The 24,450-nt window shown below is 49.4% G+C and overlaps 1 protein-coding gene across 1 annotated transcript in view; it reads left to right on the plus strand.

Moving 5' to 3' along the window:
* The first annotated feature begins 743 nt into the window (after nt 1-743).
* LOC130131663 (Krueppel-like factor 7) overlaps nt 744-24,450 on the plus strand; it is a 60,561-nt gene continuing 36,854 nt past the window's right edge. Inside the window, exon 1 of the mRNA XM_056301439.1 lies at nt 744-845. Coding sequence (XP_056157414.1) covers nt 744-845 — 102 coding nt within the window. The remainder of the gene's footprint in view (nt 846-24,450) is intronic.

Raw genomic sequence — 24,450 nt, forward strand, 5'->3', positions numbered from 1 at the left:
AGCTGTCTCGTGTCATGAGGCCTAAATGTGGACATTTCGTCTCAGCTGCGGAGCAGGACGGACGGAGCACTATCATGCCGTTTGCAGCGCGGGCTTTTGGGAACATGATGTTTACCCGATGGCTTCTCCTTTCTGACTAGCCGGGGAACGCGTCTTGCAAATCTATATACCCAGCCAGAAATAGCGCACCTATCAAGCCCATATCGGGCATGAGCGACGTGGCAGCGGAGCCAACCGCCGCTCAGCGTTTTGCATAGCTCCGCCTCCGCCGCCCTCCGCCGCCACTCCGGCCGCTCCGCGCTCCGGCCCGTCAGCCCCATTTACCTTGTATGGACACGCAGGGAGTCGGTGGAGGGTCTGGCCACGCCCCCTCATTTGCTTACTCCCTCCTCCTTTGGCTCGCTATCAGCGGACCATCATTCTGCGAGTCTGCGTGCTTGCAGGAGAGAGGTACCCAGAAAAACCCCCTCATCCAGAGCCGAGCAAAGTGACGACCCGGATCCACATGGAGCCTCCATCACCTCCAAACTCCTTTACCGAAAGAGTCTGAAATCCCGCGACCGCGTTCACTACACCAGTCTCCCTCACGTCCATGTCCATGTCCACAGCTTTTTCCTCATAGGGACTAATATGAGAGTGGATGTAGACATCTGATCCGAGCGACGGGGAGCTATATTTTTTGTGGATCGCTCTCGTTTGTTTCTCCTCCCTCTTCCTTTTTAGACCGGCCACCCCGCGGCACCATGGATGTTTTGGCGAATCACAGTATTTTCCAGGAACTTCAGCTCGTTCATGACACCGGCTACTTCTCTGCCATGCCTTCGTTGGAGGAAAACTGGCAGCAGGTAGGCCCACCTTCTGCCTCCCCATGCACCCCACATTCCTCCCCCATGCACCCCCGCTAACGCCGCGTAACGGCAGTTTGGCTGCTGGTTTTACGACTTCTACCTTTTGGACGCAGGCATCAACTTTTCCCGAGCGGTCACGTTGAGTGCGGAGAGAGAGAGGGAGAGAGAGAGGGGGGGGGGAGATGGGGGAGCAGGACAGACGAGACGGTTTATATCTTGTCGTGCGTTGTAAGTTGGGGTCATACTGATGATAAGTGAGTGCGGAGAGAGAGATGGGGGGGGGGGGGGCAGGACAGACGAGACGGTTTTTGCCTCATCGTGCGTTGTAAGTTGGGGTCATACTGATGATAAGGGTCTGCAGAAGCTCGCGTCGCCGTGCATGTACCGAACGCACGCCGCCGCGCGCAGGCGGCGCAGCTGTCAGATTCCATTCAGGCGAATGGAGATTTCACTTCCGTAAGGAGCACGGACCCGCTCGTGAATAATGCATCCGCCTCGCGCACATTATTTTGAGTTGTGCAGCTCTTGCATGGAGAGAGGTCCTCCGTCTCATCTATAATGCATAACGCCAACGTGTCCATCTTTGTGCCATCTTGGATTTTTTTTTTTGTGTGGCCAAAATGCAGGGGGACACAGTCGGGGGGGGGGCCACAGTCGGGGGGGAGGCTGTGCGTGAAAACAGAATAGCTGCCGCGAGTTCCTACTGATATATCTGCCTTTCAGTTCCACGTTTCACCCACCTCTTCACAAGTTCATCAGATGGACGGGGGGGAGGGTAACGGGGGGGTAACAGATGAACGGGGGGGGGGGTAAATGCAGGAGGAACGCGTCCGCGGCGCTTTAACGTGACCATCACGGCCGTGTTAGCTCGTGCTTTAAAACCCCGTCGCACCCCGCGTGTCTGTGGGTGCATTTGCATACGACAAGGCGTCTCGTGTGCGACCGGACTCGCGGGTCCTGGCGCGTTACGCGCAGAGGAGCGCCACTTCCGGCGGCACGGCGCTCCTCTGCGCTCGGCCGGCCGCCCCGCCGCGCTCAGTCGGCCGGCCGTGGAGGACCCGCTGCAGGCAACTCTGGGCCGGCATTGTTCGCGTAATGGCTGTCCCGGCTTCCCCACTTCCCCGTGCCGTGCGTAAAGAGAGAGAGACAGCGGCGCGTGACCACGCGTCCAGTCGTCTTCGCCGGCCTAATTGGCGCCCCGCTGTCAGCCGCTGACACCTCCTCCTGCAAGAGCCCCCCCCCCCCCCCCCCCCGTCAACGGATGGAAAATAGCTCATATTTATGTGAAGGGCAGCGCACCAGCCCTGCGTCCTGCGATCGATCGATACTGCATGCAAACGGAGCAGTGGTGCAGGGACGAGCCGGGGAAGCTGGGGGACTGCCGTGCAACCGAATTAAAATCACCCCCAGACTGGAAGGACAGCAAGAACTGAACAAGCCGTTTCCAAAATGCAATTCATCCGTTATGGGAAAAAAAACCCCAGTTATTTTCTTCAACATGCAGCAGAAGAAGTCTGCAAAAGTCCCACTCGTTATTTTTAAAACCAAGCACATTATATAACAGACTATGGCAGGCCTGACAGAGCGGGTCTACGTTCATTCTGGAACAGCACTTCTGCCTTTCGTAAGGCGGCGAGCTGATTTTGGAGCAGTACTCTTTATGTGCTTTTTACCTCGGGGGTCAAAGGTTAGCAGACCAGGTTTCAGTCCTGACGGATGTGCAGATTCGAGTCTCTCACCTCCTGTACTGTGCGCCCCATGATGCATCATCTTTCCACTGCATGCAGATTTCCCTCCACACACTGCTTCATCAAAATAAGGATATTTTTTTTGTTTATTTTTGTTATATAATGGATAAGAGTGCCTTGCTCAAGGGGCTGGCATTCCCAAATAGGCCTCGAGCACACTCAGTCCAGTGTCCAACTGGAAGTCAATGGAACAAATGTGTGATTTGTAGGCATATTTGTCCTCTGCCAGTGTTACTTTTGGGACATAAAGACTGCACCGGCTCCTCCTTGACTCAGAGCCTTCATCTGATTCTAAGAGGACGAAGACGTCGGTGACAGAGACGGCCTTCTTCTGCCCTCCTCAATACGACAATTATTTCTTGCCGCCGGCTTTAGAAGGCTCTGTCTGTGGCTCGGACTTAAAGTTTAAACAACCCCCTCTGTATGCGAGACCCAGGCCCACCCGGGGGGAGTGATGGGGTGGGGTGGTGAGAGAGGGGCACTTGTTTTGGCCCTAAATGGATCCCAGAGGCGCACCGGCACGAGACACGACTGTCTGCTGTTGGTGTGTGAGGCATGATTCATATGGTGTGTGTGTGTGTGTGTGTGTGTGTGTGTGTGTGTGTGTGTGTGTGTGTGTGTGTGTGTGTGTGTGTGTGTGCGTGCGTGTGTGTGTGTGCGTGTGTGTGTGCGGTACATTGGGAGACGTGGTTATTTGTGCAGTAATTGGACTGAACTGTTCCAGATTGATCAGCGGTTCCACGTCCACATGCCGTTGACATTTATGGGCTGGAAAAAGCAGCAGCATCGATAGGCTGGACTCCAAAACGAACACAAAACAAAACAAAACAGAACCGAACCCCCGAGTCTGCTTTTAGATGCTAAAATGCATGTGGAGAAATGGGAGAGCAGGGCAGGGGGATGAAATAATTGCCCTCGTCATGGCGACCCATGGAAACGAATGTTGCTGAGCCGCGTGACGTCATCAGGATAGTAAATATCATCAGGAATTGATCAACACAGGTTAAAACTGCTCTGGAAACAGGAGCGCCTCCTCCTACCACACGCTTCCCCTTATTTTAAGAGAAATAACTTGTTTGAACTCAATCATAGTACAAACGACTGAAGATGGATTGTTTGTGCCGTTGAACGTGACTTTTATTAGCAAATCAGGACTGAGTCATGAGTCGCCAAAACCAACGTCCCCTCTGAATTAAATGATATTCTACATCAGTTCACATCTTCTTCGTGATGAAGATGGCGGGCAGCCGTGGGCTCAGCACACCTTCCTCAGCCTGGAAGCGGCAGAGCTGCTGGCATCTGCCCGGGGAGGGGACGATGGCGTGTGGGAGACATGAGGGCCGGACTGAACGTCAGGCTGACTCGATGGGATCCTCCATGTGGTTTTGCAGCTCCGGTGGATGTGATGACCTCTGCCACGAGCACTTGGCCCTCATGGGTCGCGCATAACGGGACACCTACCATGTCTGTCTGTCTGTCTGTCTGTCTGTCTGTCTGTCTGTCTGTCTGTCTGTCTGTCTGTCTGTCATTGACTTCAGGACAAACTCCACCCTCCAATATGCCGGGTCCCCTAGGATTCAGAGAGACACACACATGCGCACACAGAGGGAGCGCCTACTCAGAGCCGGCTAACGATGCCTACCGAAGCTAAACAGCAGAATGGCTGGGTGTTGTGGGGCTGAGTGTGTTGCTGCTCTGAGTGTGTTGCTGCTCTGAGTGTGTTGCTGCTCTGAGTGTGTTGTTGCTCTGAGTGTGTTGTTGCTCTGAGTGTGTTGTTGCTCTGAGTGTGTTGTGGCGCTGAGTGTGTTGTGGTGCTGAATGTGTTGCTGTACTGAGTGTGTTGTTGCTCTGAGTGTGTTGCTGTACTGAGTGTGTTGTTGCTCTGAGTGTGTTGCTGTACTGAGTGTGTTGCTGTACTGAGTGTGTTGTTGCAATGAGTGTGTTGCTGTACTGAGTGTGTTGCTGCCCTGAGTGTGTTGCTGCCCTGAGTGTGTTGCTGCATGGTGCATTATGACTTTCTATATGTGGACGCAGCCACATCTTGCATCGCCGTGACGGGAGTGTGTCTAAATGTGGATACAGGCGCGTGGCGCATCTGGGAAACCTGCAAGCTTGTTCGCGTGGGTGGGCGGATGCATGCATGCACGTGTACAGATGCGTCTGTGCATGTTTTGTGGATGCAAGACGTGCGTCCCCACACACGCGTATCCAACGTGTGTTTTCACGTCCTGGTGTGTGTGTGTGTGTGAGTGTGTGTGAGTGAGACACTGTGGTCATGGGGAAGCAGGGAGAGGTGCATGGAAGATGCAGAGCATGCACATTCTGCCCGCCGCAGGGTGTCGCATTTCACAGTCTGGTGGACTCGAACCCCTGCAGGACACATCGTATTAAGAGAGAGAGGAGAGAGAGAGAGAGAGAGAGAGAGAGAGAGAGAGAGAGAGAGAGAGAGAGAGAGAGAGAGAGAGAGAGAGAGAGGAATAAACTAATGGTGCCTGTCTTAAAAAGAGGCAATAAAAGGATGACGATGTTTAGAAGTTGAACAGCAGTGACGCCTCAGAACAGTCCTGCAGAAACAGGAAGGGGGTGAAAATGAAATGAATAAAAGTGTGATAAGACATAAAGGTGTAAACTGATAGATAGAGGATGTGACATGGTGCAGCATCGCTCCTCAGATGGAAGCTTGTCAGGGAGTGGGAGCAGAAGAAGAACAGGAGACGAAGAAAAGGAGGAAACAGGGGAGGGAGGATATGGATGCAGATGGCAAGGAGGGGGAGTGACTCCAGACTGGGCTGCTGCAAAGAGAGGAGGCCAAGTCAACACTCCGTCCCCTCCATCTCTCCTCCTCCTGGACCCTCCTCTTATTTGTGAAACATGAGTGGTGGTGAGAGAGAGAGATAAGAACAGAGAGGAGGAGAGGATGTGTGTATGTCTGTACGGAGCAGTGTGTGCGTGTGCGTGCGTATGTGCGCGTGCGCGTGCGTATGTCTGTGTATACCTGAGAAGACAAATAGAGATGAAGAGATAGAGAGAGATGAAGAGAGGTTTGGAGTAAGACTGAAACAGATAGATGGAAACTTGCAGATGGATTCTCTTAGCAGGAGCAGTGCGCGTGTGCGTGTGCGTGTGCATGTGTGTGTATACACTTCCTGTGCGTCTATATGTGTGCACGTGTATGCGCCCGTGCGTGCCTCCATAGGGCATCGTTTGTGCGTCGGTCTACGTATGCGTACATACATACGTGTGCATGCGTCTGGGTGTGTTATGTAATCCTCAGCAGGCCGCCGCTGCTTTTACACACAAACACACACACACACACACGCACACAGCAGGCGGTGCCCCCGACCCCCCCCCCGGCTTGCGTCCTGCAGATCGTGGATGCTATAGATTCGTGTTGCGTAAGGATCTGCAAGCTGCACCCGCTGACTTGCTCCGCCGCTTATTGTGAAGACCGGATATGAACGATCAGCGTGACTCTGCTTCCGTCAAAGAACCTGTTGAGGACAATCAGAACATGTAAAAAGCATTTTAATGTTGTGCCATTTAACCACCATTACCACCCATTCAAGTTAGCGGAGCAGTGTGCGGGACGTGCCAAAATCACCCAAACAGAGAAAAGGTGTGGGAGACGGCTGGCCAATACATGGGGGTTGGGGCGCCGCCCCCTTCAAGTATCGAGAGACGAAACTCAACTTAAACATGTCTGTCAGCGCCTGTCAGCAGCATTGGTTCAAATGGTGTTTGGTTGGTTCCTGTCTGAATACATATACTTCCTGGGTGAGAGGCGCCGGCCAAACCATACCTTATGTAAGCCCTCGAACTTGTGGCGAGCAGGTGACCCGAGGCTGCTGTCTGATTGGTTTCTGCAGATTCTCCAGGGGGCGCAGTGCTGTGCCGCCCCAGACACGCCCACTTTTATTGGCAGTGAATTGGTATTGTTTTAATGTTTTTTGAGCTAATGTGATTGGGCAATTCTCGTGGCTGTCAGTCATGTTCACACCCACCACCACGCCTTGTCTCGACTGTCAATCATCCACCGTCTACGAACCCAGATCAAATCTATAGGCCACACTGTCCTTCTTAATAACTCTGTGACTGTGTGGACATTAAAGCAGCTGTCAGGTGTGCTGCGCCAAGCTAAATTGCTACCCCCCCCCCCAAAAAAACATTTTTAGCACCAGCCGCCACTGGTGTAAAATGAGGGAAACACATTTCAAGAGACTTAGCAGCTTATTAGGACCTATGGTTACGTTTTAAAGTTAAGCGACCTCTAGCGGTCGTGCTGCCAATAGCCATCTTAGTTACTATACTAGACGGCGAAACAACACAAAAGCGCACTGACTACATATTCTGTTGTTCCCAGATTGTGTTTATCACTCTTTACTGATGACTCCCCTATATTAGCCTGTCTATGAGGCGTTGTAAAAAGGGTGTCAGCAAGCAGATAAAAACCCACAATGCACAGAGGCAAAAGTATCTGTGGCATATCTCCTGCCGCCGGTAGGGGCGCTAATTTAGGAAACGCTCCTGTGGGTCGTATTAGAGAGTCTATGACCTATGTGGTCGTATGGGTTGGAGGACTTGTAGTGATTTTGGCCCATCTCTGATTCTTTAAGCACAAAGGGATATTTATTGCCTTTAACTGCATTTTGTTTTCCAGCTATAAACCTGTTCACCGCAAAGACGGTGCTTCTAGACAAGCGTGACAGTCGTGACGCCGCACAGGAATATCTTATCACATCTTATCCACCAACTACTGACAGCACACGATTTATTCATCTGGTGTCGGGAAATCCTACCCAGTTGAGCTATTTTACAGCACTGGCAGATTATGTTGCTTGTTTTGGAGATTTTCTTACTTGAATATGCCAGATTTTTGCCTTGGCATTTTTGCTTTTCCTCTGTTGTGGCTGCACTGATTGCTCTGGTGATAAATTCAACCAAAAAAGGAAGAAAAGAAAAAACAGACCGCATCACACGTCTGCTTTTGATAGAGAAAATCTTTTCCCACATCCGGTGTTTCTTATCCGCAGTTTCACCATGAGCATTAAGCACAGTGACGTACACACTGATGCAGATTGTGTGTGTGTTGTGTCAGCTGATTTGTATTCGTTTCTGGTTTTGGGTTTTGTGTTGATGTCACGCTGGCTGGAGTCCCTGCAGACTCGGCCAGTGTGCACCTCCGCGTCACGTAGCCATGCACGGCCGGGCCACGTTTACCCAGAAACCCCTTCTTCTGTGTGATGTGTCTCAGGTTATGCGTGGCCCGGCCTTAATGCACGGGGCTTACAGGACTTGCAGGACTTACAGAACTTGCAGGAGTCAACGCCGTGGCGGTTCAGATCAGTCCTCCTCCCTGGAGACCCGACGAGCAGAATGAAGATGGTCCCTGCCGGCTGAGAGTCGTATTGCTGATGTATGAATGTGTTTATTGTAGGGGACAGAGCCTGGATATGACTTCATTGGTTTGCAACCACACAGAACATCTTTTCAGTCTTTGCTGGTTTAGGTATAAACATCATGTCATGCAAGTCAGATGAAATCACATTCATTCAGCATGATTCATTCAATTCTAGCCAAGACATGTTTAGTTCATTCCAAGTTAGTTCAGTTCAATTAAAGGCATTTGAATTTCGTTCAGCTCAGTTCAGCTCAGTTCACTACATTTCATTGAGGTCATGACAACGTCGGATCCATCTATGTGAAAGAAAAGTCTCAGACAGATGCTCGCACCCTGTAAATGCTGGAAGAACTTGTCAAGATCCGAACCATCGCATGGGCTGCACCTGGCCTGCAATCCTGGAGGTTTTATTTATTTATTTATTATGTTTCCCCCCCCCCTTTTTCTCCCAATTACCCCACTCTTCCGAGCTGTCCCGGTCGCTGCTCCACCCCCTCTGCTGATCGGCGGAGGGCTGCAGACTACCACATGCCTCCTCTGATACATGTGGAGTGGCCAGCTGCTTTTCACCTGACAGTGAGGAGTTTCACCAGGGGGACGTAGCACGTGGGAGGATCACACTATTCCTCCCCTCGGCTGCGAGAGCTTGGTCTGCCGTGTTTGGTGGGCCCACCCAGGGATCACGGCCCTGCCTGGAGCTGCACCTGAAGAGGAAACACCGAGGGCGGTCTGACAGGACGCGGAAGCGGGGCAGGCTAAGCTAACTGCTAGCCCACGCAGACTGGCAGTTCCGATAACACTGAGGGCGGTCTGGCGGTGGCCTCGCCGTAGCCTTGACTGTGTTTTTGGTGTTGTCATGTGGAGTGCGGGGAGGTGTGTCAAGGGTGTCTGGATGGGAGAGCTGGCATTGGATCGGCTGGGAGAGCTTGGTCTGCTGTGTCCGGTGGACCCAAGGACCACGGGCCTGCCCGGAGCTGCGCCCGAGGAGTAAACACCGAGGGTGGTCTGACAGGACATGGAAGTGGGGCAGGCTAAGCTAACTGCTAACCCATGCAGACCAGCAGGTCTGACCGTCATCCTGTGTTCGTTCCTTTGGACAGTGATTCTTTTTTGTTTTTTTTAGTTTTTTAGTTGTTAGTGTGGATATACGGATGTGTTAGTTTGGATACGTGTGTTCTTGTAGTTCCTGTAGGTTTTGGATATGTGTTTTGTCTTTGTGTTGCACATGTTCCTGATTCCTGATTCTACTTGTTAAAAATGTGTTGCACTCAGATGACATGTGCAGCAGAACTAGAACAGCTGTGCGTGTGACCGTGATCATGTGCATGCATGTCAATGAGCAGGGCCTCGAACCCCCTTGTGACGGCCCTGCTCAAGATACTGGACAAAACATGATTTTATCTTACGTGTCTCTAAAGTCACCTTTGCCGTTTTGTCCCCGGCTTTTTAAACCGTCACGTCACCGTTTACATATTTTTCAGTCGTGTTTCAGTTTAATTGAAGCCTTCACCAGACCTCATCAAAAGAGAGGGAGGTGAGGGCCCGGCCGTTCAAAGAGCATCTTTGTTTGTTCAGCAATGAACATATTTCCCCCTCCGAACAGGGAACATGAAGTACTCGTTTGCTTCACAGAGACACGTACACGGATGAGCCAAAACATTGTGACCACACACAAGTAAACCGAATAACAAAGAAGGTTGACTCAGTTCATCTGGACACCACGTTTATTGAGAGAGGCGTTTCATCATCATCTGAGTGACCTCTTCAGTCTTAATTGACTGCAGGTACCCCACCCTTATAAACAAAACAGTGCCTAACGACTCAAACCAACGGCCAGTTTCATGTGCAAATATGGGTGTGCCCGTTAGCTAGAGTGTTGATGGCCACTTCTGTCAATAAACGTTGTGTCCAGATGAACAGATTCAACCTTCTCTTATTTTCTTACCTGGACTATTGAGCATGCATCAAGACATAAGCCGAATAACACCGATCATCTCCAAACAAGGGCACATGTCAAGGTCTGGGTAGATTAGATGGTGAGCGAACAATCAGTCCTCGTAGTCAACATGTTGGATGCAGGAGAAATGGGCAGGAGTAAAGACCTAAGTCACTTTGACAAGGGCCAAGTTGTGATGGCCAGACGACTGGGTCAGAGTATCTCTGAAACAGCAAGGCTTGTGGGGTGCTCCCATTCAGCAGTGGTGAGTACCTACTGACAGTGGTCCGAGGAGGAACAAACCACAAACCGGAGACAGGGTGTTTGGGTGCCCAAAGCTCATCGATGTGCGAGGGCAACAAAGGCTATCCCGTCTGGTCCAAACTGACAGAAGGTCTGCTGTGACACAAGTCATAGTATATTTTAATGATGGTTACAGGAGGAATGTGTCACAACACAGACGACAAGCCAGTGGAGGCAGTGTGATGCTCTGGGCAGTGTTCTGCTGGGAAACCCTGGGTCTAACCATTCACGTGGGGGTCAATTTGACACGTACCACCTATCTAAACATCATTGCAGACCAGGTACACCCCTTCATGGTAATGGTGTTCCCTGATGGCAGTGGCCTCTTTCAGCAGGATAATGCCCCCTGCCACACTGCACACATTGTTCTGGAAGGGTTTGAGGAACATGATGAAGTGTTCAAGGTGTTGCCCTGCCCTCCATATTCTCCAGAGCTCAATCCGACTGAGCATCTGTGGGATGTGCTGGACCGACATGTCTGATCCACAGTGGCTCCACCTCGCAACTTACAGGACTTGAAGGATCTGCTGCTAATGTTTTGACGCCAAATACCACAGGACATCTTCAGGGGTCTTGTAGAGTCCATGCCCCAGTGGGTTGATGCTGTTTTGGCGGAACATGGAGGACCAGCAGCATATTAGGCATAATGGTCACGGTCATAATGTTTTGGCTCATCGGTGTATGTTGTGTAATGGCCTCTTGTGGTCATCTGGAGATGAATGACAGTAAGCTGACTCATGATGCTCGGAAGTGGATTCGCCACACCGCCGTTTCCTCTTAACCAGATAGCAGTCAGGAGACCTCGAAGGCAGGAGGCCACGCACAATCTATTTGACATGGCTCACCCCATGATGCGCCCACGTCGTGAAAGCACCCCTTTGTGCGCCGGCCATCGCACAAAGTACACAACATGGACATCTTAAGTGTTTTCAGCCGCTGGCTCATTACTGGATTTGTCAGTTCTGAGAAAAACTGTGGCATGTGTTTTCAGGGGATGGGGATTTAGTTTTTAGAGCTGTGAGGTAATCCAATTAGCATGAACAGCCAAATGAATAAATATCAGCTCAAATTTGATTTGGTTACAAAGGCGAGGCAGTGTTTCATATTTCTGCTCAAATTCGATTTGGTTACAAAAGCGAGGCAGCGTTGCTTAGTTTTACCTGAATGTGTGTGTGTGTGTGTGTGTGTTAGCATTTGAGGAGATGTATGTGCGACCCCCTGACCCAGTAACATCCACTGCTCGGCGGCGGCGTTGAGCGAGCTCTGCCACCTCTTGTCTCATCAGTCAGACAGCCAGGAGTGATGGCCAGCGATAGGCGCCCGCTAGTGCTGCACCGCCGCTGATGAACAGGCGGAAGCGCCGGCAGAACACAGGACGGCAGAGGATGTAATCATTTGTCTGCTGTTCAGGCGAACCCAGCCGTCATCCACACTCCCAACAACCCCAACCCCCCCCCCCAACAATGCTGGCAAAAGCGCTAGGAGGAGGAGGGTGATGGAGGACGGGTGGGAGGGTGGAGGTTCAAATCTAAGTGAACCCGTCTGACGTGCGTCCCAAAGGGCCACCTGAGGTTTAAAGAAGAAGAAGAGGAAGAAGAAGAGTCAGGCTATTTCCTCTCTCTCTCTCTCTCTTTTCTCTCTCGCCTCGCACCGGCACACACGGATTGGCAATGACTTTCACATCATTTGAGGCAGAATTGAGAAGCGGTTACAGCGTCTTACAGTGATCTGACATGCCTCGCTGCTGCCATCCAGCTTGGCAACCGCAATGGAGGGAAGAGGGGGTGGGGGGCGTTTTTCTTCTGTTTGGAATTACCACCGGTCCCTCCGTCTGTCTCTCTCTTTCCTTCTGTCTCTTTCCGTAGTAAGGGTCGAGTATTGTTAAGGATGAAGTGATACCGGTACCGCTTACCGACACCGGTGCTTCATGATACCACCTAACAGTGCCTTGTTCTTGTCATGCCATGAAAAACATGTTCACAGTACCCACAATACATTGCATTCTCTCTCTTTTTGTTGTTGTTGGATTTTTCCCCCTTTTTCTCCTCAATTGTACTTGGCCAATAACCCCACTCCACTGCACCACCCCCTCCGCTGATCCGGGGAGGGCTGCAGACTACCACATGCCTCCTCCCATCCATGTGGAGTCACCAGCCGCTTCTTTTCACCTGACAGTGAGGAGTTTCACCAGGGAGACATAGTGCGTGGGAGGATCACGCTATTCCCCCCAGAACAGGCACCCCAACTGACCAGAGGAGGCGCTAGTGCAGGACACACACCCACATCCGGCTTCCCACCCGCAGACATGGCTAATTGTGTCTGTAGGGACACCCAACCAAGCCGGAGGTAGCACAGGGATTCGAACCACCGATCTCCATGTTGGTAGGCAACGAAATAGACCACCACGCTACCCGGACGCCCAACTCACTGCATTCTCATCCCACAGTTTCTTATGATAACGCCATTGATAAAGTGTTGCTATAGGACACGGTCAGGACCCTCCAGCGCCTGGATGGAGATGCCATGGACTCCCATGTTAAACTTCTGCCAAGACTTCTGAATGCTACTGACCTGCAGGCTAGCCAGCGGTGAAGGTCAGGCCTACAGGTAGTTAGCAGTCTCATACAGATACCGCAGGGTTATTTCTGTGTCACTTATTGATGCTTTGTCAACAGAGGTGATAAAAGATGCCGTGTGATCAGAAAAGGCGTGAAAACAGCATCATATTTGATGTATGGATGTTTTTTTGTGTTTTTTTACTGTTGTTAACAACCAGATATCTACATAATATAGCATGACTGCAGCATGCTGAATAATGCACTGGAAATGTGCAGAAAAAAGACTTGTTGGTTCATACAGGCTTCAGACTATTTTTCTGTTGGAAAATGAGCATATCGGCCCTTTTTGGTCAAACACTTGACCTCTCCGCTGTGGTAGTCTGCACCTCTCCGCTGTGGAAAATTGCTCATGTGTGTTTATGCTATCCTCAGCACTGATAAAAACTACTGTCAGTACCGATGTTATCGGTCTGGTCCAATTTTGGCACCAATACCCTTTAATGTGTCAGTAGTTGAGCCAAACCCGGTTTGAAAATAACTTCTACTTCAAAACTAGCAAAGAATTGTTAAATTTAAACTTGACACAATGTTGTAGACTTTCAACTCCAACTTTCAACTTTATTTGTTCCTGGAGGACAGTTGGTTTTGCAGCAAGACATAAATACCAGACGGTAAAATACAGACAGGCGACATAGGGTACATAAATTGTGGGAGTGGGACGGAAGATCACGGACTCGGGGAAAACAACGTGGTCCTGGATTGACCTTCCCAATTATAGAGTTACATACAAGAATCTACTACTACTACTACTAGTAGAAGGGAGTAAGTAGTTAGTACTAGGGAGTTAGTAGTAGGGAGTTAGTAGTTAATAGTAGGGAGTTAGTTAGAAGTAGGGAGTTAGTAGTTAGTGGTAGGGAGTTAGTAGTTAGTAGTAGGGAGTTAGTAGTTAGTAGTAGAGAAATTAGTCATAGGGAGTTAGTAGTAGGGAGTAAGTAGTTGGTAGTAGGGAGTCAGTAGTTAGTAGAAAGTCAGTAGTTAGTAGTAGGGACTAAGTAGTTGGTAGTAGGTAGTTAGTAGTAGAGAGTTAGTAGTTAGTAGTAGGGAGTAAGTAGTTGGTAGTAGGGAGTTAGTAGTTGGTAGTAGGGAGTTAGTAGTTAGTAGTAGGGAGTTAGTAGTTGATAGTAGGGAGTTGGTAGTTAGTAGTAGAGGGTTAGTAGTTAGTAGTAGGAAGTAAGTAGTTGGTAGTAGGGAATTAGGAGTTAGTAATAGAGAGTTAGTAAGTAGTAGTAGGAAGTAAGTAGTTGGTAGTAGGGAGTTAGTAGGAAGTAGTAGGAAGTAAGTAGTTAGTAGTAGGGAGTTAGGAGTTAGTAGCAGAGAGTTAGTAGTTAGTAGTAGGAAGTAAGTAGTTGGTAGTAGGGAGTTAGGAGTTAGTAGTAGGGAGTTAGGAGTTAGTAGTAGGGAGTTAGTAGTAGTTGGTAGTAGGGACTTAGGAGTTAGTAGTAGGGAGTTAGTAGTAAGTAGTAGGGCGTTAATAAAGTGCTGAATTCCAGGACATCAGTTACAAGATCAACATGTCACCAATATAAATACAACACGGATATGTAAGTACAATTCAACAACCTTATGTAAACAACATAGCTGACAATGTCATCATGAACATGATCGACATAGATAGCGAAGGTCGGCAGCACTGTGAAACATTGTCATGACCGTCATCATCACCATCATTATCAAAGGACAACACCATCGCTACTATCTGCCCCCCGGTCTGAGTTCAGAGGGGTAGCAGCGGTGGGAATGAATGAGAGTGTGTATCTGGTACTCTCTATGGGGGGAAATCTGAACCAGCAGCCAGAATGTAGGATGTAAACCTCAGACCGAAGGGGTGATGGGATGGATTTAGTGGATTTAGACACCACCTGTCTGCTGTACAGGTCAGTGAGGTTACTTTGCTGGACACCAAGGATTTTACTGCAGACTTTACCCATTTTGGGAAGAGCAGATTTGGCCTTGATGCTTAGATTGCCATAACACAGACTCAGTGTAGGATGTGTAAAAAAGGGTCATGAAGGTCTTATCAATATCGACTTTTGACAGTTTATGAAGGCAGACCGGTCGTTGCTGGCCCTTCTTGCAAAACATCTCTGTGTCGAAGTTAAAATTCAACTTATTGTCAGTCAAGCTACCAAAGCACTTGCATGTTTCTCCAACTTCTACCACCTGCCCCATGATGGAAGAGCTCTAATTCAACAAGCACTCCACTTTCTTTCTGTTTAACCCTGAATTCTGTACTTTTTACACTCTTTCCAGTCTTTCAGTTTGCACAGTCACTTTAATCCCTACATATACCATACTGTATGGTTTAACCTAGCCACTTTACTGTGCAGTACACCAGCACATATCCACTTATTCTATATTGTATCATATTGTATATAACTTATTGTAATATATTATATTCTATATTGTATTCTATATTGTATATTTAGTGTAACGACCACGGATGACTAGATTCGCTAGCCCTTGACTAATGGGTCAGAACTCTTAGTTGACTGGTTAGCATAGTCGCCTGTGGTGCGGGAGACACAGGTTCACTTTCCGGCTGCACTCCGAATTCGCTACAATATATTTATGTCATTTATAGCCAGCAACTCATGATTTAATGTTCTCATTCTGGAATTTTTTTGTTTTTCATTCATCCATCCATTATCCAAGCCGCTTATCCCAATTGGGGTCGCGGGATGCTGGAGCCTATTCCAGCAGTCATTGGGCGGCAGGCGGGGAGACACCCTGGACAGGCCGCCAGGCCATCACAGCCCGTTAGTAAATTTATGTTCTTGCACTGCTACCTACCAAGTCGTATTCATGTGTGGACCCGGTACATTAGACCAATAATGTGATTCTAATTTTGTTTTAATAATATGTGGGATGCCGTGGCTCTGATAATACCTACAAATTCAAACAACGTCCAGGCTCTCTATATCCGTCTTTGGCTGTGGCATACCAAACATCCCAGCTCATCCTTCTGCCTACTTGTTGCTAGGCAGCCTTGGCAAGCAGAGCACCGGCCTCAGCCCATTTGTTTGTTTAGCTGTCAGTCTCGGATGCTAATCCCACCCTCACGAGACTTCCAGCCATCCAGAAACCAGAGAGCCGGCCATTTGGACCAACGCTCGCCAGGGGCCGAGAGAGACAAAGAAGGAGAGAGCGAGGGAAAAGAGAGAGAGATAGAGACAGAGAGAGAGAGATGCAACAGGCCTCTGAAGGGAGGGAGAGAGAGACAAGGGTAATTTAGCCTGAGTAAACACCATTGCTTGTCTTTGTCATCACCAACCAGTCATCAATCATGGCTCTCGGCTCTCGGCAGAGACAGCTGCAAGGACGCGGCCTGCTTCAAAATGGGCCAGATACTTTATAAAGCCGGCCTGTCACCGGCAAAGATCACCGCCACCCTCACCTTTTCCACTACTAGTACCCCCCCCCTTTTCTCCCCAGTTGTACTTGGCCAATTTCCCTATTTTCTGAGCCGTCCCGGTCTCTGCTCCACCCCCTCTGCCGATCCAGGGAGGGCTGCAGACTACCACATGTCTCCTCCCATACATGTGGAGTCACCAGCTGCTTCTTTTCACCTGACAGTGAGGAGTTTCACCAGGGGGACGTAGCACGTGGGAGGATCACGCTATTCCCCCCTGCCCCCCCCCCAAACAGGTGCCCTGACCAACCAAAGGAGGGGCTAGTGCACACATACCCACATCCGGCTTCCCACCCACAGACACGGCTAGTTGTGTCTGTAGGGACGCCTGACCAAGCTGGAGGTAACACGGGGATTTGAACCGCCGATCTCTGTGTTGGTAGGCAACAGAATAGACCGCCACGCTACCCAGATGCCCTCCACTGCTAGTACTACTTGAAGTGCAAAGTACCCGGATGAGCTTCGGTCTCTGGTGAAAACCGGAGCAGGAAGTCATGTTAGCCTTTCTTACACGTGAGCACTGCTTTATCCCTCACCTGCTTTTGTTTGTGATGCACTTTGTGCACTCTTGGTTAAAAAAACAACAACTAAATGTATTAAGTCATGAAGTTGTACCTTATTGCGTGATACATTTAAGCAGCGGTCTGTGCTTTATGAATGGATCATGTAATTGTCCCATCGTAGATCATTATTATAGTTGATAAAGGTAATGGATGGATGGATATTATTATTATATTTTACATATCTTGTTTGCATGAGCAATCCGTTGTGTATGTGTCTGAGTCCACGAGGCACACTCATGAGTGAATGTGTGTGTTTGTGTGTGTGTGGTAGTGTATGCGACATGCATGTGTGTATGTGTTTGTGTATACGTGTAAATATGAGTATGTGGGTGTGTGTTTGTGCGTGCATGAGAGTTGGTGCATAAATATTCTTTTGTGAGGTCTTCTTTTGTGTGTGTTTATGCATGTAAGTACATGTGTATGGTTGTGTTGTGTTTTGTGTGTGTGTGTGTGTGTGTGGGTGTGTGTGTGTGTGGTAGTGTATGTGACATGCATGTGTGTATGTGTTTGTGTATATGTGTAAATGTGAGTGTGTGGCTGTGTTGTGTGTGTGTGTGTGTGTGTGTGTGTGTGTGTGTGTGTGTGTGTGTGTGTGTGTGTGTCTCTGCAGACTTTTTGCATGCAGGCCTCAGCATTCAGCCCCGATTATCCAATATGCAAAGCCAGCGGTATTTTTCCATCTGCTGTGGGGAACGTTTTCTGTCGTGACCTGGAAACCTCCACAGTCAGCCAGACCGTCCGTGCAGACGTCCTCTGCAACACACCTCCATCTTAACCCGTCCTCTGACGTCGCTCTCACCACGTCTTCTCTTTTGCTTTTTTTTGGGGGTGGGGATTTTTCCCCCTTTTCTCTCAAATTGCATCCGGCCAATTACCCCAGTCTCCCGAGCCGTCCCGGTCTCTGCTCCAGCCCCTCTGCCGATCCGGGGAGGTTTGCAGACTACCCCATGTGGAGTCACCAGCCGCTTCTTTTCACCTGACAGTGAGGAGTTTCGCCAGGGGGATGTAGCACGTGGGAGGATCACGATATTCCCCCCAGTTCTTCCCTCTTCCCCCCCAAACAGGCACCCCGACCGACCAGAGGAGGTGCTACTGCAGCGACCAGGACACATACCCACATCCGGCTTCCCAACCGCAGACACATCCAATTGTGTCTGTAGGGACGCCTGACCAAGCCGGAGGTAACACGGGGATTTGAACCAGCGATCCCTGTGTTGGTAGGCAATGGAATAGACCGCTATGCCACCCGGACAACCTACACAAAGCATTTTAACAGCATCCACACTCTGTGGCCGTCATTCAGTATTATCATGTTGCACAGGGATGAATGTTGGATATTGTGATGTTGTGATGTGAAATATTGACGCCACAGTTAATGATAATGAGAAGCTATGAGCTGACGGGTTTAAGAAGATGAGGTGTGAGATACTGGAGGTGGTATAATGTGAAAGCTAGTTCTGGTTTGATGTTATACTGGACACTAGAAACAGGTCAGTGTGATGAAGCTGAGCTGTATTGTTAAACATGGTGTTTCTACATATGGAAGCTGACGTCATGACTCTATGTTGATATGATGGAAGGTCCTGCAGGAGAGGATGGAGAGACGGGACTCTATATGATGATATGATGTGAGGTCTTGCAGGAAAGGATAGAGAGACAGGACTCTATATGTTGTTATGATGTGAAGGGCTGTAGGAGAGGATGGAGAGACAGAACTCTATATGATGATATGATCTAAGGTCCTGCAGGAGAGGATGGAGAGACAGAACTCTATATGATGATATGATCTAAGGTCCTCCAGGTGAGGATGGAGAGACAGAACTCTATATGATGATATGATGTAAGGTCCTCCAGGTGAGGATGGAGAGATGGGACTCTATATGATGATATGATCTAAGGTCCTCCAGGTGAGGATGGAGAGACGGGACTCTATATGATGATATGAAGTAAGGTCCTGCAGGAGAGGATGGAGAGACGGGACTCTATATGATGATATGATGTAAGGTCCTGCAGGAGAGGATGGAGAGACGGGACTCTATATGATGATATGATGTAAGGTCCACCAGGTGAGGATGGAGAGATGGGACTCTATATGATGATATGATGTAAGGTCCTGCAGGAGAGGATGGAGAGACGGGACTATATATGATGATATGATTTAAGGTCCTCCAGGTGAGGATGGAGTGATTGGACTCTATATGATGATATGATGTAAGGTCCTGCAGGAGAGGATGGAGAGACGGGACTCTATATGATGATATGATCTAAGGTCCTCCAGGAGAGGATGGAGAGACGGGACTCTATATGATGATATGATCTAAGGTCCTGCAGGAGAGGATGGAGAGACGGGACTCTATATGATGATATGATGTAAGGTCCTGCAGGAGAGGATGAGAGACGGGACTCTATATGATGATATGATGTAAGGTCCTGCAGGAGAGGATGGAGAGACGGGACTCTATATGATGATATGATCTAAGGTCCTCCAGGAGAGGATGGAGAGACGGGACTCTATATGATGATATGATCTAAGGTCCACCAGGTGAGGATGGAGAGATGGGACTCTATATGATGATATGATCTAAGGTCCTGCAGGAGAGGATGGAGAGATGGGACTCTATATGATGATATGATCTAAGGTCCACCAGGTGAGGATGGAGAGATGGGACTCTATATGATGATATGATGTAAGGTCCTGCAGGAGAGGATGGAGAGACGGGACTATATATGATGATATGATTTAAGGTCCTCCAGGTGAGGATGGAGTGATTGGACTCTATATGATGATATGATGTAAGGTCCTGCAGGAGACGATGGACATGCAGACAGACTGACGGGATCTTCTGAGGATCTCTTGCTGAAGCCATCAGCGTCTTAATGAGACCTGTGGGAGAAGCCGTTGATCACCCGTTTCCACTGTTAGTGTGTTTGTGTGGGAGTGAACAGTGTGTGTTTAGGTGTGTGTTGGGGGGATTGTGTGGGAGTGAGCAGTGTGTGTTTAGGTGTGTGTTGGGGGGATTGTGTGGGAGTGAGCAGTGTGTGTTTAGGTGTGTGTTGGGGGGATTGTGTGGGAGTGAGCAGTGTGTGTTTAGGTGTGTGTTGGGGGGATTGTGTGGGAGTGAGCAGTGTTTGTTTAGGTGTGTGTTGGGGGGATTGATGGACCCCCGCCCCCACCGACACTAATTAAGAATGAATAGCGAAGGACATCTGGGCTTACGTCTGTTTTACTTTCTGTATCTGTTTCTCCCTCCCTCTCTCCGCCTCTTTGTTTCTGTGTGTCTGTGTGTGTGTGTATGTGTGTCTCTGTGTGCATGTTCCTGTGTGTGTATCTTTGTGTGTGTGTGCGTGTGTGTGTGTGTGTGTGCGCACGTGTGTGTTTGTGTGCGTGTGTGTATTTCTGTGTATCTTTGTGTGTGTGCGTGTTTGTGTGTGTGTGTGTGTGTGTGTGTGTGTGTGTGTGTGTGTGTGTGTGTGTGAACTTGTCTCTTAAATCTGCATCTTTCTCTGGTGAAGTGTTAACCTGTCCTGTCGTGTCCAACAGACGATTTCCGTCCTGCAGGTTTTCCTAAACTAAATAAATAAAACATAAATGTCGTGCACATGATAAATGGACTGCATTTATACAGCGCTTTGAGACTGTCCTCCACCAAAAAACCACCCTATAGGTCATTTTTACAAGCAGCTTATTACGACCTATGGTTACGTTTTAAAGTTAAGCGACCTCTAGCGGTCGTGCTGTCAATAGCAGTCTTAGTTACTATACTAGACGGCGAAACAACACAAAAGCGCACTGACTACATATTCTATTGTTCCCAGATTTTGTTTATCACTCTTTACTGACGACTCACCCTTATTAGCCTGTCTATGAGGCGTTGTAAAAATGGTGTCAGCAAGCAGATAAAGATCCACAAAGATCCACAATGCACAGAGGCAAAAAGTATCTGTGGCATATCTCCTGCCGCCGGTAGGGGGCGCTAATTCAGGAACCGCTCCTGTGGGTCGTATTAGACGGTACCTCTTCAGCAGTCCGTGGAAAACGATGATGACCGTGGTGCAGTTTAAGCTCGGCAAGCACGCCTGTGGGCCATCAGGCCCGCATTACAAGCGCTTTTTCCGTCGAGCTCTCCTCACATCACGCTTTGCGCAGTCGTTAAGACAGCCGGTGTCGTGCCTCCGCCGAACAGTCTCTCTGGACCTCAGAACCCATCCCTAACTGGTACGCCGTAGTGCAACGGGCTCAGTCGGTAAAGAGGTCGCCCCGCAGTGGCAGCTTACTTATCAAGTGATGCCATCCATTGACCAACAGAGTGGTTCCTCTGCGTGCCATCTGATGTTTGTGCCATTGGGCCGATAGGGCTCATGATCCTATTGGGCTCTTCTGCTACAGACACCATCGAGCACCCTGCTGCCAGCGCCTTCTTGGATTTGAATTCGGAGTTACCGTCGCCTAGCTTTTGCCTAAAGAGGCAAATCTACAAGGCAGTAGAAACAGATGCAGGTAGTGCCATCTACTGTCATGATGGTAGCAGCAAAGGCTGACCTGACTTGGCACTATTTAACCCATAGCTGGGGCTGGTTCGTGGGCATCAGGGAATATCCACACACCGGCGGGCCTGCGTACCGCACGTCTAGGGGCCAGACCTCCTCCGAGTCCCTTGTAGATCAGCCAGGGTCCAAGGTGTACCCAGTTACCGTGTGTCGCCAACAGGAGGCGCTACATAGGACTTGCTGTTGGAGAGGCTATGTACTGGCAGGGAGAGACTTACGTGCTCAGCTCTCCTGTTTGCATTTCTGCTAGCCAGCGGTGAAGGTTGAGAGTGAGACGTGGCAGACACACAACACTACACCCACACACTAGATGCCTCACAACAACCCCACTTCTTACACAAGCATGTCAGACACACAGTAGACGGTATGCGACCTATGTGGTCATATGGGGGAGGACAGTCTCTGTTGTTCTACCACCACTCAGAGTGCTTTACAGTGTACGTCTCACATCCACTGGCCATTCACACACACATTCACACACTGATGCTGGAGGCTGCCATGCAAGGCACCAACCTGCTCGTCACGAGCAGTTAGCGGTTCCATGTCTTGCTCAAGGACACTTCGGCGCGCTCTCTGGAGCAGCATGCCGCCTCTTGATGCGTTACCCCGTCACTTCCCCCTGACAGTGAGATGGATGTGATAACCGGTGCTGGCTCCAGTCGAGCTGTTAACCTCCGAACTTAATTGGCCTCCCCTCGTCTCCACAGCAGTGCCAGTGTCGCGAGACACACTCGCCTCCGACCCCCCGGTTCAGTCTATTGGCCCAGATATTGTTTCATTGTAAAATGATGCCAATTAGTAAAGCCAGTCGCCGATGGCTGTGGTCTGGCTCCCTCCGTTCCGATGGGGGAACGTATTTGGGTCGTAAGCTATTTTCAGCCCGCGATGTTGCCAGGAATACCTTGGGGAGCAGCCACTGTTTTATAAGAGAGCACATCAATAATGTTCACTGTACTTTGTGTGTGTGTGTGTGTGTGTGTGTGTGTGTGTGTGTGTGTGTGTGTGTTGGGGAGGTGAAGCGAGTGAGAGAGAAAGTGAAATTCAGTGACAGAATTTGTAGTGGCACTGTGTGTGCGTCCGTGTGTGTGTGTGTGTGTGTGTGTTTGCTTGTGGAATTAAATATTGGCCTGTCTCAGTCAGTCATGCTTGAACCGTCTAGCCCGCCAGCAGGTCAACCAGCAAACAGGGCAGCCAACCAACCAGCCATCTAGATAGCGAGCCTGCCAGACGAACACGCACACACAGACACACACTCACACGCACGCACACGCACACGCACACACATTTGTCCTGCTGCACTTGGGATGACCTTCAACTTAAAGTACATTCATTCCCCAACATCTACTGTGAGCCCAAAACGTGAGCGAACACTAATGCTAATGCTAACACTGATGCTAATAGTAACACTAATGCTAATGCTAACACTGATGCTAACCTCAACCTTTTTTGTCCCAAAAGGACTGTCTCATAGTCAACTCATCAGCATTAGACATACCAACACACACACACACACACACTTTCATACACACACACACACGTTCATACACACACACACACACACACACACTTTCATACACACACACACACACACACTGGAAAACACACATATAGAGTTAGAGGTTAAAGTCAATGAGTTATTAATGCCTACAGTAATGAGTCTGGCTGCCCTCTCTCTCTCTCTCTCTCTCTCTCTCTCTCTCTCTCTCTCTCTCTCTCTCTCTCTCTCTCTCTCTCTCTCTCTCTCTCTCTCTCTCTCCACTGAGCGCTCGTCCATTGTGAAGAGGAAATAGGGGTGAAAAGTGTCGGCGCTTCCTCCTGAAAAACCAGACACAAGGCAGAGAGGGGTGAATGAGTTCAATCTACCGTGCTGCTGCCGCTGCCTGTTCATTCACACAGACTCCACACACACACACACACACACACACACACACACATACTCTGTCACTTTGTCACTGTGGCGTACATGCATAGCACACTAACCGACTCGCTCACTCAATTGCGCTCTCTCGGTCTCTCTGTCTCTCTGTCTCTCTCTCTGTCTCTCTGTCTGTCTGTCTGTCTCTGTCTCTCTGTCTGTCTCTGTCTCTCTGTCTCTCTCTCTGTCTCTCTGTCTGTCTCTCGCTCTCTGTCTGTCTCTCTCTCTCTGTCTCTCTCTGTCTCTCTCTGTCTCTCTGTCTCTCTGTCTCTCCGTCTCTCTCTCTGTCTCTCTCTGTCTCTCTCTGTCTGTCTCTGTCTCTCTGTCTCTCTCTCTGTCTCCCTCCCTCCCTCTCTCTCTCTCTCTCTCTCTCCTCTCTCTCTCTCTCTCTCTCTCTCTCTCTCTCTCTCTCTCTCTCTCTCTCTGTCTCTCTCCTGTCTCTCTGTCTCTCTCTCTGTCTGTCTCTCGCTCTCTGTCTCTCTCTCTCTCTGTCTCTCTCTGTCTCTTTGTCTCTCTCTGTCTCTCTCTCTGTCTCTCTCTGTCTGTCTCTGTCTCTCCTCTCTATCTCTCTCTGTCTGTCTCTCGCTCTCTGTCTCTCTCTCTCTCTCTCTCTCTGTCTCTCTGTCTCTCTGTCTCTGTCTCTCTCTGTCTGTCTTTGTCTCTCTGTCTCTCTCTCTGTCTCTCTGTCTCTCTCTCTGTCTCTCTCTGTCTGTCTCTCGCTCTCTGTCTGTCTGGTCTGTCTCTCTCTCTCTCTCTCTCTCTCTCTCTGTTCTGTCTCTGTCTCTCTCTCTGTCTCTCTCTCGCTCTCTGTCTCTCTGTCTCTCTCTCTGTCTCTCTTTCTCACTCTGTCTCTCTCTCAAATTCAAATGGCTTTATTTTTTTTTAAAATTTTCATCATTTATTTTACTTTTATTTTATTATTATATCTATGTCTATTTTTATTTATTTTTAATTTTCTTTGTTTTAATTTTATTATTTAATTTAAACATATTTAACTTTCATTTTTCGCTCTCTCTCACACACACACACCACAAACACAAACACCCCCCCCCACACACACACACACGTGCACACCCCTCACACGCACACGCGGGCAGGCTCTCTCCTCCACGTGTCTGGGCGGACGGCCCACAGTGGCGGTGCAGCGGCGGTGGCAGACGTCTT

This window comes from Lampris incognitus, chromosome 21, assembly GCF_029633865.1.
Source record: "Lampris incognitus isolate fLamInc1 chromosome 21, fLamInc1.hap2, whole genome shotgun sequence".
NCBI lineage: Eukaryota > Metazoa > Chordata > Actinopteri > Lampriformes > Lampridae > Lampris > Lampris incognitus.